At 35.2% G+C, this 18,569-nt stretch overlaps 1 protein-coding gene across 1 annotated transcript in view; it reads left to right on the forward strand.

Annotated features, from left to right (window-relative positions):
* Positions 1-18,569, forward strand: part of LOC127729488 (guanine deaminase-like) — a 59,214-nt gene that overhangs the window by 13,142 nt on the left and 27,503 nt on the right. Inside the window, exons 2-6 of the mRNA XM_052237326.1 lie at positions 3,526-3,617; positions 6,926-7,097; positions 11,437-11,524; positions 16,874-16,976; positions 17,534-17,561. Coding sequence (XP_052093286.1) covers positions 3,526-3,617; positions 6,926-7,097; positions 11,437-11,524; positions 16,874-16,976; positions 17,534-17,561 — 483 coding nt within the window. The remainder of the gene's footprint in view (positions 1-3,525; positions 3,618-6,925; positions 7,098-11,436; positions 11,525-16,873; positions 16,977-17,533; positions 17,562-18,569) is intronic.

The following is an 18,569-nucleotide window of genomic DNA, read 5'->3' on the forward strand; positions in this document are numbered from 1 at the left end:
CAGATAACCAGAAAGCCGGAACACGAAAAAGAGAAAATGTAGGAGTCTCAACAGACTCATTTCAGAATACCTGATCTCCGTTGAACATGTTATTGGCGAATTGAAATGTTATAAAGTCATTGGAACTCGTCAGAGGCTTACACACTTAAAGCTATAACTAAAGTTTGCGGAAGTCATTGATTTGCCAATCGCTGAAAACAACTTTTCAATTAATAGTCAGATATTATAATGATTAAAGTGCAATGTTTACAATAATTTTATTATTTTGAGATCGCCCCCGTCATTTAACTGTCTTACTCTGACTCGTATTCGGACTCGGGTCGGCAGAGGCGGATTTAGGGGGGAAAGGGGGGGGGGGGGGGGCAGGGGGCCCGGGCCCCCCTTTTGTGGGAAAAAATTGGTTGATTATATAGGGAATTAATGAAGCATGATTGGAGCGGGCCCCCTCTTAGGCAGTCAGTGGGCCCCCTCTTATGAAAATTTCTGGATCCGCCACTGGTCGGAGTCATACACTTATTGTAAATCTCTAATAGGAACTAATAGTAGTAACAGGATACACTTTATTTGTCTGAAACTTCTTCAAATATACAATGCAATAGTGTATTAATATATATTCTTTTTACACAAAATGAAATGTTTGATTATTTGAACTTATTCAAAGGTTACAACATTTTTAATCTTTCGCAATTTAGCACTCACAATATGCAATACTCTTTATTGGTACGTACAAATGTAATAGCTAGATAAACAATACAACTGACAAACAGGATAGACTGAATTTTATCGATCTATCGTGAACGTACGTTCCTGTTACCAAAAACAAAATGACAAAAGTAAAACAATATTTGAGGGGATTTTATAAGCTGTATTTATTAGAGAGCGAAAAACGTATTGAATATGAAGTTTGTATCTTTGCTGGTAGTAATTTTTATAACATTTGAAAACCAATTTTAGAGGTATTTTTCGGTACAATATGGTAAATTTACAAACAACCTATCAATACACAGAAATAAAACGTATGTACCTTTTGTTCTTAAAAAACACTTTATTGTACATGAAAAACAAGCCTTAAGTTACGTCGCGTAATGTAAATATGTTTACATTGCATTAGTTTCGTGTAATGGAAACTGGTTTTACATCAAATGTGTTCTCATCTGCATGTACATCGGTTTTAATTACCTGTATACATGAGAATTGTTCACACCAGGTAACTTACATGTACACATTATTTACATGTACATTACATAGAATCTATACACTAAAATAAAAATAAATTCGTTATCCGGCATGACGTAAAAACGACGAATCAAGGAATTCAACTTTATATATATAACTAATATAGGACAATGATGTTGATTGGTGTTGATTATAAATTACACCATTCCAGGCCCTTTTATTTTCTACATACTTAATATTAGTATACCAATAATTAACAAGTTCCGGGTTGAATCCGATACCGATTCCAAAAAGTAAAATAGCAAAAATACCGAACTCCAATGAAATTTAATACGGAAAGTCCTTTATCAAATGGCAAAATCAAAAGCTGAACATGCTCAAACACATCAAACACATGTAGTTTCCGGTTGTAGTTTCTTTCTTTGCAGGGTAATTCCTCCACTATTTAGAGCACCACAGGATATCTGTGTAACAGAGCAACGGATTTAAAAATATGCGTTATCCTTTTTTTTTAAGCAAAAAATATATTTGTTTCAGGAGGAAAATTAAGGGCGGCGGATTTAACATGGAGTTAAAAAAAATGGGTCATATTTGTTTTTCGTAAATTGTTTTGTTATAAATTAGGCCGTTAGTTTTCTCAATTGAATCATTTCATATTTTTCATGTCGGGGCCTTTTATAGCCGACTAAACAGTATGGGGTTTTCTCATTGTTGAAGGCCGTACGGTTGCCTGTTATTGCTTACATCCACTTCAATTGAAATTTGGTGGATATTTGTCTCATTGACAATTATACCACATCTCCTTATTTATATATGTATTTATAAATTGTTACTTGGATGGAGAGTTGTCTCATTGGCACTCGCCCCCAAGTGTGACTGGGGAATAGAAATATGGTCACCATTGGTCTTCCTCCGACCGGCGGTAAAACCCTCGCTAAAGTGGGGCGTCTGTTTGGCTATGCGGGATGTACAAACTTGCAGCCACGTCCGGTCAGAATGGGGACGTTAAATCCGATGCCTCGTGTAAAGAGAGTGCCACGCTCTTTGCACGTTAAGAACCCTTGCAACAACTCTTTGAGGGGTCCGTAGGTGACCTGTTGCAAGGCTAAATTTCTGTCCCTATCCAATATACCCTCATTTCCCGTGGCAGTCTAAATTTTTCCGACCTTAATCCCGGACGCCCCTCTTACAGAACCTACCTATTGTATTTATTGTTAATTTGTTCTCGTCCTGAATATGCATGAAATATTTGCCACTGGACGTTAAGCAACCAACAATCAATCAATCAATCAATCATTGGCACTCATACCACATATTCCTATATCTATTTAGATTTTTGATTTTTGGCCTCGTTATCAAATTGGTCCATATTGAAGTTCAAAGGGTCAAATTTAAAATATGATCGTGTTATCTATATAATGTGTTAATCATTGTGAAGGGAAATTTGTTCAACAAAGTAGACTAGTGATGTTATCTGTTATTTCACATACTAGTATTAGTATAATGCCTAATATTTCACCTCCTAGTTCTTGTATCATGCCTGTTATTTCACCTACTAGTACTTGTATCCTGCCTATTATTTAACCGACAAGTACTAGTAAAATGCCTGATATTTCACCTATTAGTACTTGTATCATGCCTGTGATTTCCCCGACTAGTACTAGTATAATGCCTGTTATTTCACCTACTACTACTTGTATATTGCCTGTTATTTCACCTACTAGCACTTGTATAATGCCTGTTTTTTCACATACTAGTACTTGTATAAAGCCGGTTATTTCACCTACTAGTACTTGTATCATGCCTGTTATTTCACATACTAGTACTAGTATAAAGCCTGTTATTTCACATACTAGTACTAGTATCATGCCTGTTATTTCACATACTAATACTTGTATCATGCCTCTTATTTCACATACTAATACTTGTATCATGCCTGTTATTTCACATACTAGTACTTGTATCATGCCTGTTATTTCACATACTAGTACTTGTATAAAGCCGGTTATTTCACCTACAAGTACTTGTATCATCCCTGTTATTTCACCGACTTGTACTTGTATCATGCCTGTAATTTCACCAACTAGTAATTGTATAATGCCTGATATTTCATCTACTTGTACTTGTATAATGCATGTTATTTCACCTACTAGTACTTGTATAATGCCTGTTTTTATACCTATTATTACATGTATAATACCTGTTATTTCACCTACTTGTACTTGTATAATGCCTGTTATTTCACCTACTAGTACTTGTATAGTGCCTGTTATACCTATTAATACATATATAATGCCTGTTATTTCACCTACTAGTACTTTTATAATGCTTGTTCATTTTTATTCACAGATTGTATTCTTTGATCAAGCAGATCAGTTAGACAAACACTTGCAACCATTTGGCGGTAGAAGTAAAGTTAGCCTTACAGAACTCAAAAGAGGGTGAGGAAAATGAAATATTTGTGTGCATATACTAATATCGGATTAAGAAATATTCAGTAGAACTTGACATTTTTACGATTGAACTAAAAATTATGAGTTTTTTCATCCATATCATGATTAATAAATAGTCTTCATGCAACTTCTTTAATCTTACCGATACACGTTAAGTTATTTATTTCATATTCAGTTTGGTACACAGGAGTTGTTTGTGTACCTGTATCAGTACCCTAACCATGCTCTCTATCATGACGAATAGTATTCTAAAGTTTTTCTTCTTCTTATGGTATCAAGTTATCCATCAGATTTTTGATGATTATTAACTGCTGCGTATGCGTAGGATAATTATCAATAAATATTTACAAAAAAAAAATAGTGCCAAAAATAAATACTGTAAATTCAGAAAGTATTGCGTGCATTTATATATATATATTATTGCGATTTTGTCATTTTAGACTAAAATGCGATTTTATTTTTTGCGATATTGAGAAAAATCCTGTTTAATTCATATAAAAAAGTTTCAAAATGCGAGTTTAAATTATTGCAATTATAACCCTGTCGCATTTTTCGCAATAATAAAAACATCGCAATAATTTCTGAATTTACAGTACTAACATGAACATGTGGTTAAAACTATTTACATGACTACTAAGGTTTGCTGTTCTAAACTGTAGAAAACAATAGGTGTCAACTGTTTTTATACGACCGCAAAAATTAAATTTTTTTTGGTCGTATATTGGTATCACGTTGTCGTCGTCGTCGTCGTCAGCGTCGTCCGAAGACAGATGGTTTCCGGATAATAACTTTAGTATAAGTAAATAGAAATCAATATAATTTTAACACAAGGTTTATAACCACAAAAGGAAGGTTGGGATTGATTTTGGGGGTTATTGTCCCAAAGGTTTAGGAATAAGGGGCCAAAAAAGGGGCCTAAATAAGCATTTTTGCAGTTTCCAGACAATAACTTGTGTTTAAGTGTATGAATCTCTCTGAAATTATACCACAAGTTTCCATACATCAAAGGAATGGTTATGGGGGTTTATGGCTCAAACCATTTAGCAATTAGGGGCAAAAAAGGGGGAAAAACAAGGGTTTTTATGGTTTAAGGACAATTTAGACAATTTAAAAGCAGTGTAAGGGAGGTAATCCAATCCATTTAAAGGATACTGTTGTATATATGTTTGATTACCTCCCTTACACTGCTTGTAAATTATGTATTAAGAAATGATTGTCTTTAGATGATTAGCTGTAAATTTATTTTTAGAAGTTACTATTAATTGATATTAATTTTAACCATGACTGTATGTCATTTTATATTTTAATATTTTATGATGTATTTAAATGAGTAGTTATGGTTGCAAACTCCATTAGAAATTTGAATTGAGATAATTTTTGGAGTAAGGGAAAGGGGAGTTGAAAAAAATTTGGGGGGGGGGGAAATAAGAATTTGTGGGGTGGCTACAATTTTTCTCATTTCAGATTTCAGAAATTAAAAAGAAAATTTCTTCAAAATATTTTTTTTTTTTGGGGTGGCGGTTAATATTCAACAGCATAGTGTATTGCACAAAAGCAAAAAAATGAATATAAATTTAAATCATATAACCAATTTTAAGTTCTTTGACTACAGTTATTCTGTGTCAGAAACCTAGTATGTGTCAAATATTTGATTACAATCCAAATTCAGACCTGTATCAAGCGCGAATATTGTGTCCATTTTTGCCCCAACTGTTCAGGGTTGGACCTCTGCGGTCGTATCCAGCTGCGCTCAGCGAAGCATTTTATCTAAAGAGTAGGGGGAAAGTACTACATTTGAATGTAGTAAATTCCATTGTGTAATTGAAATAGGGAAAATGAATATTTGTAGCAGTCTTTAGATGTAAGTAAATGTCTGTAAGTATATATATGGATAGGTTTGCCGGGTTCTATTGTCTGTTGGTAAAAGTAATACTGAGGGTACTGCAACGATATGGTGTACAATTTTATAGAACATTATGAGTTTAGTTTTAAGTCTGCGTTATCTTCTATTTCATTCCGAACATCGCCATTATTTCCAGAAAATTCGTCATTCCAGGGTTTTTCATGTTACTATTCTGTAGAATACTAGTTCTAACGCAATATCCTGTGTGCGTATTGCTTACATTATCGCTTAACACGTTTGTTATCTACCAGTCTCTTAGTACTATAAGGGAGAAAGAAAATGAAATTTAACCTTTAGTTAAAGCTTTAACATACAATCCCGCCTTTACTAACCTTTTCTATTTCATCCGTGCCAATTGGCAGATTATAACCAAACACCCAAAACTATCCAAGATCTTTCCCAAACCTCCTGTCTTAGCTTTTCGGAGACCCAAAAGTTCTTTGTTGATGTTGTACCCTTTTAGACTTGCTTATTATATATTATATTTTGTAGTGTACTGTATCATATTTTTAATTATGTGATCCATCGCCTCGTAAGATATATCGTTGGCTATTATTCAGACATTATATAACGTATATATATATATATATTCATGTGACAAAATTACGTCACCGGTTTGTGTTTAGTGTGGTTTAGTGTAGTGTTTTGTAGACGTTTTTCATCGATTTTCTGTTGATCATGATTTTGTTATACCTGGTATCTATCATCAATTTGGTTTTGATTGTGGCCTTGATATTTTCTTATTTATCTTGCAAAGTTTCATCAGATAAACAGCAAGTCATTCCATCAAATGAACACCAAGACACATACATCTATGTCATTCAGCCCTCATCCTATTAGTCCTCGGTAAATACCAGGGTTTATAGATGCACATATTCCTACTCCTCAGTATACGGTATATACAGGTAATTGTTTATTGTAGACAGTTTGTCATACCAGGGTTTATAGATACACATATTCATGCTCCTCTGTATACTAACAGTCCTCGGTATATACAGGTAATTGTTTATTGTAGACAGTTTGTCATACCAGGGTTTATAGATACACATATTCATGCTCCTCTATATACTAACAGTCCTCGGTATATACAGGTAATTGTTTATTGTAGACAGTTTGTCATACCAGGGTTTATAGATACACATATTCATGCTCCTCAGTATACTAACAGTCCTCGGTATGTATAGGTAATTGTTTATTGTAAACAGTTCGTCATACCAGGGTTTATAGATACACATATTCATGCTCCTCAGTATACTAACAGTTCTCACTATATACAGGTAATTGTTTATTGAAGACAGTTTGTCATACCAGGGTTTATACATGTAGATACACATATTCATGCTCCTCTGTATACTTACAGTTCTCACTATATACAGGTAATTGTTTATTGTAGACAGTTTGTCATACCAGGGTTTATAGATACACATATCCATGCTCCTCAGTATCCCAATAGTGGTAAAGGATTGGATCTTGGACTTCTCGAATGGTTGGAGAAGTACACATTTCCCACTGAGGCAAAGTTTAAAGACCTTGAATTCGCTGAACATGTATACGAAAAAGCAGTGGCAAGTATAATAGAAATAATCATTTAAGTAAAAATATCATATTCGTTGGTTTTATAGCATTTCTATAACATGTGGTTTGAATGCTGTCTTAGTGTTAATTATTTTTTAGAGAAGTTTAGTCTTGAAATGAGATGATGATGACTAGACATATGGGCGGCTGTTTAATGTCCAGTTGCAAATTATATGCAAATTCAAAACGAGAGCATGTTTGAGCGATATGAATATCAACAAAGCATTATATTATGATGACATGCTGATTGTTATTGTCACCTTATACATGGACACACCAAAAGGTAGCTGTCTACAGGAGGACATGTCACCATATACACGGACACATCGAAAGTTAACAGTCTGCAGAGGGACATGTCACCTAATACGCGGACACACCAAAAGGTAACCGTCTGCAGGACGACATTTCACCATATACGCGGACACATTACAAGATAACAGTCTACAGGAGGACATGTCATCTTATATGCAGACATATTACAAGATAACAGTCCGCAGGAAGACATGTCACTTTATACGCGGAGGCATTACAAGGGAACAATCCACAGGAAAATATGTCACCTTATACACGGACACATTACAAGCGAACAGTCCACAGGAAGACATGTCACCTTATGTCAAATGTGTGTCAGGATTTGTGCTAATTTTGTAATTAACACACCATTTGTTTTCTTTTCAATTATTCTTCTACACGAAAAAGAGTTTCCATCAACCATTTTTAGCTCACCTGGCCCGAAGGGCCAAGTGAGCTTTTCTCATCACTTGGCGTCCGTCGTCCGTTGTCCGTCGTCGTCGTCCGTCGTCCGTCGTCGTCGTCCGTCGTCCGTCGTCCGTCGTCGTCGTCGTCGTCGTCGTCCGTCGTCGTAAGCTTTTTACAAAAATCTTCTCCTCTGAAACCACTGGGCCAAATTTAACCAAACTTGGCCACAATCATCATTAGGGTATCTAGTTTAAAAAATGTGTCCGATGACCCCGCCAACCAACCAAGATGGCCGCCATGGCTAAAAATAGAACATAGGGGTAAAATGTAGATTTTGGCTTATATCTCTGAAACCAAAGCAGCAAAGGGTAAAACTGATTATCAGGTCAAGATCTATCTGCCCTGAAATTTTCAGACAAATCTGACAACCTGTTGTTGGGTTGCTGCCCCTGAATTGGTAATTTTAAGGAAATTTTGCAGTTTTTGGTTATTATCTTGAATATTATTATAGATAGAGATAAACTGTAAACAGCAAAGTAAGATCTACAAATAAGTTGTCATGACCAAAATTGTCAGTCGACCCCTGTAGGAGTTATTGCCCTTAATAGTCAATTTTTAACAATTTTTTGTAAATTTTTGTAATCTTTTACAAAAATCTTCTTCTCTGAAACTACTGAGACAAATTTAACCATACTTGGCCATAATCATTATTAGGGTATCTAGTTTAAAAAAATTGTCTGATGACCCCGCCTTCCAACCATCATGGCCGACTTGGTTAAAAATAGAACATAGGGGTGAAATGCAGTTTTTGGTTTATATCTCTGAAACTAAAGCATTTAGAGCAAATCTGACAGGTGGCAAAAATGTTCATCAGATTTAGATTTATCTGCCCTGAAATTTTCAGACGAATCCTACAATCCGTTGTTGGGTTGCTGCCCCTGAGTTAGTAATTTTACAAAAATTTTGCAGTTTTTATACGACCGCAAAAATTAAAATTTTTTTGGTCGTATATTGGTATGACGTTGGCGTCGTCGTCGTCGTCGTCGTCGTCGTCGTCGTCGTCGTCGTCGTCGTCTGGCGTCGTCCGGCATCGTCCGAAGACACATTGGTTTTCGCACTCTAACTTTAGTTTAAGTGAATGGATCTCTATGAAATTTTACCATAAGGTTCAATACCACAAAAGGAAGGTTTAGATTGATTTTGGGGGTTATGGTACCAACAGTTAAGGAATTAGGGGCCAAAAAGGGGCCAAAAATAAGCATTTTTGTAACTTCCAGACATAACTTGTGTGTTAGTGTATGGATCTCTCTGACATTGTACCACAAGGTTCCATATCACACAGGGAATGCTGGGATTGATTTTGGGGGTAATTGCCTCAAAATATTAGGAATTAGGGGCCAAAAAAGGGGCAAAAAACAAGCATTTTTCTAGTTTCATGACAATAACTTGTGTGTAAGTGTATGGATCTTTCTGAAATTGTACTACAAGGTTCCATATCACAAAGGGAAAGCTGGAATTGAGTTTGGGGGTAATTGCCCAAAACGTTTAAGAATAAGGGGCCAAAAAGGGGCCAAAAATAAGCATTTTTCTAGTTTCCAGACAATAACTTGTGTTCAAGTGTATGGATCTCTCTGAAATTGTACCGCAAGGTACCATACCACAAAGGGAAGGCTGGGATTGAGTTTGGGGGTGATGAATCATAAGGGGGTTCAAAAAATTTGGGGGGGGGATTTTTTTTTTTCATTTTTTTTTCTTTTAAAATTTTCCATTTTAAGTTGGTTATTTCTGTTTTATATTTAAAAGCAAATAATAATGATATGGTAGGAGATACACACCAAACAGGATGTGTAACTTATTATATAATAAGTATTGTGCAATAGCAAGAAATTTTCAATTGCACAGTATTGCACAATAGCAAGAAATCTTCAATTGCACAGTATTGCGCAATAGCTAGAAATCTTCAATTGCACAGTATTGTGCAATAGCAAGAAATATCCAATAGCACAATATTGCGCAATAGCAAGAAATTGTCAATTGTACAGTATTGCGCAATAGCAAGAAATATTCAATTGCACAGTATTGTGCAAAAGAAGATACTTTGTATAAATTGCTTATTTCTTGACCAATTTCAATGGGGTTTTATTCTTGAATTCTTGGGGTTCTTTAATATGCTGATTCTAACCGTGTATTAAGTTTTTGGATTTTGGGCCCCGTTTTTAAATTGGTCCACATTGAGGTCCAAAGGGTCCAAAATTAAACTTTGTTTGATTTCATCAAAAATTGAATTATTGGGGTTCTTTGATATGCCAAATCTAACCGTGTATTTAGATTCTTAATTTTTGGTTCCGTTTTCAAATTGGTCTACATTAAGGTCCAAAGGGTCCAAAATTAAACTTAGTTTGATTTTAACAAAAATTGAATTCTTGGGGTTCTTTGATATGCTGAATCTAAACATGTATTTAGATTTTTGATTATGGGCCCAGTTTTCAAATTGGTCCAAATCGGGGTCCAAAATTAAACTTTGTTTGATTTCAACAAAAATTGAATATATGGGGTTCTTTGATATGCTGAATCTAACCATGTATTTAGATTTTTGATTTTTGGGCCCCATTATCAACTTTGTCCACATTGAGGTCAAAAGGGTCCAAAATTAAAATTTGTTTGATTTCATCAAAAATTGAATTCTTGGGGTTCTTTGATATGCTGAATCTAACCATGTATTTAGATTTTGGATATTGGACCATAATAGGTGAATGTCCAATTTAAAATTTTTAAGTTCTTAGACCACATTCATTCTGTGTCAGAAAGCTATGCTGTGTCAAATATTTAATCACAATCCAAATTCAGAGCTGTATCAAGCTTGAATGTTGTGTCCATACTTGCCCCAACTGTTCAGGGTTCGACCTCTGCGGTCGTATCAAGCTGCGCCCTGCGGAGCATTTTATTTGTTATTATCTTAGATATCATTATAATATCTAATATCTAATACTATTAATTATGATTTTAACCTTATTTTACATGATTTCCAAAGCATCAGTAAATACAGGTGAGCAACACAGGCTCTTGAGAGCCTCTAGTTATGCATAAATATCTGTCAATTATTGGTTTAATGAAATAGTGTTTTATAAAATTTTGATTTATTTTCGGTAAAACTTCTTCCAACCGACACATTGGTAAGTGTGTAGAGGAGTCTTGTTTTGTGTCCGGAATCCATAGTATTCAACAGCTGTGGCTATCTCAGCAGGCTTCCTGTCATACCGAACTCACTTTGACCCTGTTTTTCAAATCAATGTTTGCCGTATTTTATTTCCCTTTTCAAAATAGTGGTCATCCTGTTAGTAGCTGGATTGTACATGTATTTTATTATGTTTTTTACTTTTACTACATATGTTCCTAAAAGAACAATGAGGAAGTTTGTGCATATAAAACTGGTATAACCTGGTAGACATTTTGTACCGGTACCAAGACTTTCTGGATCATGTGTTGTTCGATGATGTTTGCCTTTGTTTTTTGTCTATGTTAGAGGGTCGTTAGTGGTTGGTATTGGCTGATGTACTGTCAAATAATTTTTATAATTTCTGTTATCCTATTACTTTATTATGTCAAAGACAGAAATTAATGTACTTACAGAGACGTGTTTTACGAAATGGAACAACGACAGCATGTTACTATGGTACAATACATACTGACGCCTGTATGAAGTTATGTGATATTATAGGTAATCTATTGTTACTATGGTACAATACATACTGACGCATGTGTGAAGTTATATGATATTATAGGTAATCTATTGTTACTATGGTACAATACATATACTGACGCCTGTATGAAGTTATGTGATATTATAGGTAATCTATTGTTACTATGGTACAATACATACTGACGCATGTGTGAAGTTATATGATATTATAGGTAATCTATTGTTACTATGGTACAATACATATACTGACGCCTGTATGAAGTTATTTGATATTATAGGTAATCTATTGTTACTATGGTACAATGCATACTGACGCATGTGTGAAGTTTTGTGATATTATAGGTAATCTACTGTTACTATGGTACAATACATACTGACGCATGTGTGAAGTTATGCGATATTATAGTTAATCTATTGTTACTATTGTAAAAAGCATATATACTGACGCCTGTGTAAATTTATATGATATTTTGGGTAATCTACCTTAACTATGATGCAATACATACTAACGCCTGTTTAAAGTTCTGTGGTATCATAGTAGTCCAAATAATTATTACGACTTGAAAGGCTATTTTATTTTTTCAAGACGTCATAATTATTTGGACTAGTATCATATGTAATCTATAGTTACCATGGTACAATACGCTTTGATGCCTGTGTAAAGTTCTGTGGTATCATAGGTTATCCAGTGCGTAATGGCGCCTTTGTGGAGTCATGTTGCATATGTTACTTAGTTCAATGCATAATAGCGCCTTTGTGGAGTCATGTTGTATATGTTAAAATTCAATGCATAATATAGCGCCTTTGTGGAGTCATGTTGTACATGTTACTTAGTTCAATGCATAATAGTGCCTTTGTGGAGTCATTTTGTATATGTTACTTAGTTCAATGCATAATAGCGCCTTTGTGGAGTCATGTTGTATATGTTGCTTAGTTCAATGCATAGTGGCGCCTTTGTGGAGTCATTTTGTATCTGTTACTATAGTTCAATGCATGATAGCGCCTTTGTGAAGTCATATTGTACCTGTTTCTTCAGTTCAATGCATGACAACGACTTTGTGGAGTCATGTTGTATATGTTACTATAGTTCAATGCATAATAGCGCCTTTGTGGAGTCATGTTGTATATGTTACTATAGTTCAATGCATAATAGCGACTTTGTGGATTCATATTGTATCTGTTACTATAGTTCAATGCATAATAGCGCCTTTGTGGAGTCATGTTGTATCTGTTACTATAGTTCAATGCATAATGGCGCCTTTGTGGAGTCATTTTGTATCTGTTACTATAGTTCAATGCATGAAAGCGCCTTTGTTGAGTCATGTTGTATCTGTTACTATAGTTCAATGCATAACTACGCCTTTGTGGAGTCATGTTGTATCTGTTACTTTAGTTCAATCCATAAAAGCGCCTGTGTGGAGTCATGTTGTATATGTTACTTTAGTTCAATGCATAACTACGCCTTTGTGGAGTCATGTTGTATATGTTACTATAGTTCAATGCATAATAGCGCCTTTGTGGAGTCATGTTGTATCTGTTACTATAGTTCAATGCATAACAGCGCCTTTGTGGAGTCCTTTTGTATATGTTACTTAGTTCAATGCATAATAGCGCCTTTGTGGAGTCATGTTGTATATGTTACTTAGTCAATGCATAGTGGCGCCTTTGTGGAGTCATTTTGTATCTGTTACTATAGTTCAATGCATAATAGGGCCTTTGTGAAGTCATGTTATATATGTTACTATAGTTCAATGCATAATGGCGCCTTTGTGGAGTCATTTTGTATCTGTTACTATAGTTCAATGCATAATAGCGCCTTTGTGAAGTCATGTTGTATATGTAACTTAGTTCAATGCATAATAGCGCCTTTGCGAAGTCATGTTGTATATGTAACTTAGTTCAATGCATAATAGCGCATTTGTGAAGTCATGTTATATATGTTACTATAGTTCAATGCATAATGGCGCCTTTGTGGAGTCATTTTGTATCTGTTACTATAGTTCAATGCATAATAGCGCCTTCGTGGGGTCATTTTGTATCTGTTACTATAGTTCAATGCTTAATAGCGCCTTTGTGAAGTCATGTTGTATATGTAACTTAGTTCAATGCATAATAGCGCCTTTGTGGAGTCATTTTGTATCTGTTACTACAGCTCAATGCATAATAGCGCCTTTGTAAAGTCATGTTGTATATGTAACTTAGTTCAATGCATAACAGCGCCTTTGTGAAGTGATGTTGTATCTGTTACTATAGTTCAATGCATGATAGCGCCTTTGTGAAGTCATATTGTACCTGTTACTTCAGTTCAATGCATGACAACGACTTTGTTGAGTCATGTTGTATATGTTACTATAGTTCAATGCATAATAGCGCCTTTGTGGAGTCATGTTGTATATGTTACTATAGTTCAATGCATAATAGCGACTTTGTGGAGTCATATTGTATCTGTTACTATAGTTCAATGCATAATAGTGCCTTTGTGGAGTCATGTTGTATCTGTTACTATAGTTCAATGCATAATAGCGACTTTGTGGAGTCATATTGTATCTGTTACTATAGTTCAATGCATAATAGCGCCTTTGTGGAGTCATGTTGTATATGTTACTATAGTTCAATGCATAATTGCGACTTTGTGGAGTCATATTGTATCTGTTACTATAGGTCAATGCATAATGGCGCCTTTGTGGAGTCATGTTGTATCTGTTACTATAGTTCAATGCATAATAGCGCCTTTGTGGAGTCATGTTGTATCTGTTACTATAGTTCAATGCATGAAAGCGCCTTTGTTGAGTCATGGTGTATCTGTTACTATAGGTCAATGCATAACTACGCCTTTGTGGAGTCCTTTTGTATATGTTACTTTAGTTCAATCCATAAAAGCGCCTGTGTGGAGTCATGTCGTATATGTTACTTTAGTTCAATGCATAACTACGCCTTTATGGAGTCATGTTGTATCTGTTACTATAGTTCAATGCATAATAGCGCCTTTGTGGAGTCATGTTGTATCTGTTACTATAGTTCAATGCATAACAGCGCCTTTGTGGAGTCATGTTGTATATGTTACTATAGTTAAATGCATAATGGCGCCTTTGTGGAGTCGTGTTGTATCTGTTACTATAGTTCAATGCATAACAGCGCCTTTGTGGAGTCGTGTTGTATCTGTTATTATAGTTCAATGCATAACAGCGCCTTTATAAATTCATGTTGTATCATAGGTTATCTATTGTTTCTATGGTACAATACATATTTAAGGGATATATAATAGCATTAACATGGATGTTTCTTGAAAATATTCAGTGACGGCATAGATGCATTACAACACATGCATACGTTATTAATATTTCTACACTTTGTAAAATGAATTATTGCATTCATACAGAAAGTCAAATTCCGTGGTTCTGTCCGAGTACTATGTCTTCTTCCACCAATAAAAATCGATCGCCATGATAAAGCCAAAAGTGCTGAAAATTGCAGTAACAAAACCAACCAACCAATTAACACAGAAAGCAGTATTATGTGCTATATGTATTATATTTCCTCCATTCATACCGTTAAATGTTGTCATTCGGTTAGAAAGACACTTCATATAAACATGACCAGTGTCCATTGATGTTTTGCTTCATCAGAACTATAAGATCATAAGCTAGTATACATGGTCTTTCGTTCGTATACATACGGGCAACTCCGCATTTTTTCGTTCATATCCAACCGAACTTTACAGTTTGATCACCCCAGTCAAACGTTAAGAGGAGCGTTGAGCGTTCAAGTAGATACCATGGGCACGTCCAGGCCAATATGTTGTTCACCTTTCGGCATACCGGGGCCCGTTATAGATTACTATATGGTGGTATCAGGTCGTTCCGGCTCTAAAACAAAACCGGCCCAAAGTCGATTTGAAAAGATTATTAAGATTAAAGTCTTACGAAAAGTTGCTGATTAATGTTGACTAATTAATGATTGTACTAACTTCCGTGTTTTTTATTATAATTATGCATACTCAATATTCTTGATAACTTTGAATATAAACATCCCTTATCACTAAAGGTAATAAAGTTATTTTAATATGAATATTTTACATAAAAAATATCAATTTTCGATGTTTCATAACAAAATCTAAATATTAATATTTAAATAATCGATTAATTATATCATCTTATGAAAATAATATATTTTGATATGTCCACATTTGCTATTATTCATATCATTCATTAACCTTTATTTACTGCAAGTCATATACATACATCTCTATTATTCCTTGTAAGTGTTTTTATATAGGGACCGAATCGACTTAAGATATTGGCCGGATCGACTTGGGACCAGAACGACATGAAACCAATACGGTATGAGTTTGCTCATTGTTGACGGCCGAACTATGACCTGTAATTGTTCACATCTTTGTTCTTGGGGGTCTATGGATAGTTGTTTGAATAGTTATCATACAACATTTCCTTATTTGTATATCTGTTCACATCTTCGCTAGCCAAGGGTTACGATCCACTTCCCTCCTCTCCACCCTTGGCAGATTAAGCCAACATTTGTGATAACAATGTTGCGCCATCTATCGGAAGTTTAAAGTCACGCCCATTCCGAATACATTATTCTTGACCAATGGTAGCACTTGAACTCTTCAATTTGGAGGTAAAACACGGTAGCGTCTAGATTCTACACACTTGGTAAAGCAGGAAACGAAAATATACGTTGACATTTATGCATTTTTGCAAGAAACATACACAGGAACTTCTATTAGTTGATTAAAAAACATTCAAATTGTCACTAAATATAGTCGTATGTTTAGGGATGTAAAGACTTGTTGCACAATAAGCACGTGGCAATTGTTTACATACACTTTCTACATTTACACGTGATCATGTTATAGGCGCTTTTTGATTGGATGCAGCGAGTTTCGACTGCAACCAATGAAAATCATTACCTTGTGTCTCCGAAATTCTATCCCAATCCGCCAAGGGTGGAGAGGAGGGAAGTGGATCGTAACCCTTGGCTAGCAAGATGATCTGTTCAGTAGTAATTGTTACATAGATCTTCAGATATGCTTTTCTTTCATTTCTAATATTGATATAGTCATAATGACTGACGAGGATGCCTAGGAGTTGTGAGGCGAGAAAAGTTGAACGCCCTTCAATAATCTTCTCTTTTTTTGGACAAGCATTAGAAAAGGATGGTATATGAATCAGTAGTTTTTACTGAATTTTATTGGTCAAAATTAAGTATTTTCCCCTTTTCCCCAACGAAACGTAAAGAAAAAAAACCCCACAGTTTTGCTATCACTAATCTTTGAGACAGTGTGTGCGATTTTCTCCCCCCTTTTCAAGTGTATTATCATAGATTGCATGTGTTGTCTTTCTCCAGACAAATATGGTCAGCGTGCTTTTGTTGGAAAAGTCAACATGAATCAAAATAGTCCTGAGTATTACATAGAAACAGCCGAAGAATCAACATCCGAGACTGAGAGGTAAGACAAAGATACAACTGGAAAATTAAATTAAAACATTTAATTTTATGCGTTTGACTTAAATGATAATGGACATGAGGAAAGTAGAACATAAATTTTAATGGACACCATATGCATGAAATGTAGGACATACATAATAATGGACATTGAGAAAGGTAGGACTGTCTGTCCATGTGCCTTGTAAGCGCATCTCTAAACGGCTAGTCGTGTAAAGGCAAACAGCTGTAGAGCATTATCTGTGGATGTGCGTAACGGAATGTAATCCTGGTCCAACATGCTATTTAAGTGGAGATAATCGAATTTTCTTACTTCAGTATTGCAATATTTCTCTTAACCGCAACTCCTAAAATAGGCATCATTTTAAAGAATGTTGATCAATCGGATTAAAGTAAGTAAACAAAATTTAAGAAATCTATTTTTTTTTTTGGCGATAGGTGAAGAAATTTATGTTTTTCCGTTAGAGAAAAAGGCGGGAAATGAATACTCATTACAATGTTTCTTAGTAATTAAAAAACTATAGAAACATATTTACATTTATACTACTTCTTTTGTTTCAGATTTGTTGATTCAGTGTTGGAGCGTAAGGTAATTACTATTTCAGATGATTCGTACTTTTGAAGGGAAAACAACTATGTGTTTCTGGAATACCTTTCATCAGGGTTGATGGAACAGGTATTATTTGTATCATTACAAGTTTTACAACTTCGTATTTGATTTAACCACCCAACTGTTTTAATTCGAGCGCCACTGATGAGTTTTATGTAGACGAAACGCGCATCTGGTGAACAAAATTATAAGCTCTTGTTTCTTTGATGAGTTTTTACCTTTTTATAAAAAAGCAACCAATTCAATATAAACAACATTAATAAACCGTACTAATATTATAAGAATATCACAAATATCATTGAAGAAACATCAATTGTCGGAAGCGCGTCTGGTGCAGTTAAACATCAATTGTCGGAAGCGCGTCTGGTGCAGTTAAACATCAATTGTCGGAAGCGCGTCTGGTGCAGTTAATAATCAATTGTCGGAAGTGCGTCTAGTGCAGTTAAACGTCAATTGTCGGAAGTGCGTCTGGTGCAGTTAAACATCAATTGTCGGAAGAGCGTCTGGTGCAGTTAAACATCAATTGTCGGAAGCGCGTTTGGTGCAGTTAACCATCAATTGTCGGAAGTGCGTCTGGTGTAGTTAAACATCAATTGTCGGAAGCGCGTCTGGTGCAGTTAAACATCAATTGTCGGAAGCGCGTCTGGTGCAGTTAATAATCAATTGTCGGAAGTGCGTCTAGTGCAGTTAAACATCAATTGTCGGAAGTGCGTCTGGTGCAGTTAAACATCAATTGTCGGAAGAGCGTCTGGTGCAGTTAAACATCAATTGTCGGAAGCGCGTTTGGTGCAGTTAAACATCAATTGTCGGAAGTGCGTCTGGTGCAGTTAAACATCAATTGTCGGAAGCGCGTCTGGTGCAGTTAAACATCAATTGTCGGAAGCGCGTCTGGTGCAGTTAAACATCAATTGTCGGAAGTGCGTCTGGTGCAGTTAAACATCAATTGTCGGAAGCGCGTCTGGTGCAGTTAAACATCAACTGTCGGAA

Source organism: Mytilus californianus, unplaced genomic scaffold, assembly GCF_021869535.1.
Source record: "Mytilus californianus isolate M0D057914Y unplaced genomic scaffold, xbMytCali1.0.p SCAF_2, whole genome shotgun sequence".
Lineage (NCBI taxonomy): Eukaryota > Metazoa > Mollusca > Bivalvia > Mytilida > Mytilidae > Mytilus > Mytilus californianus.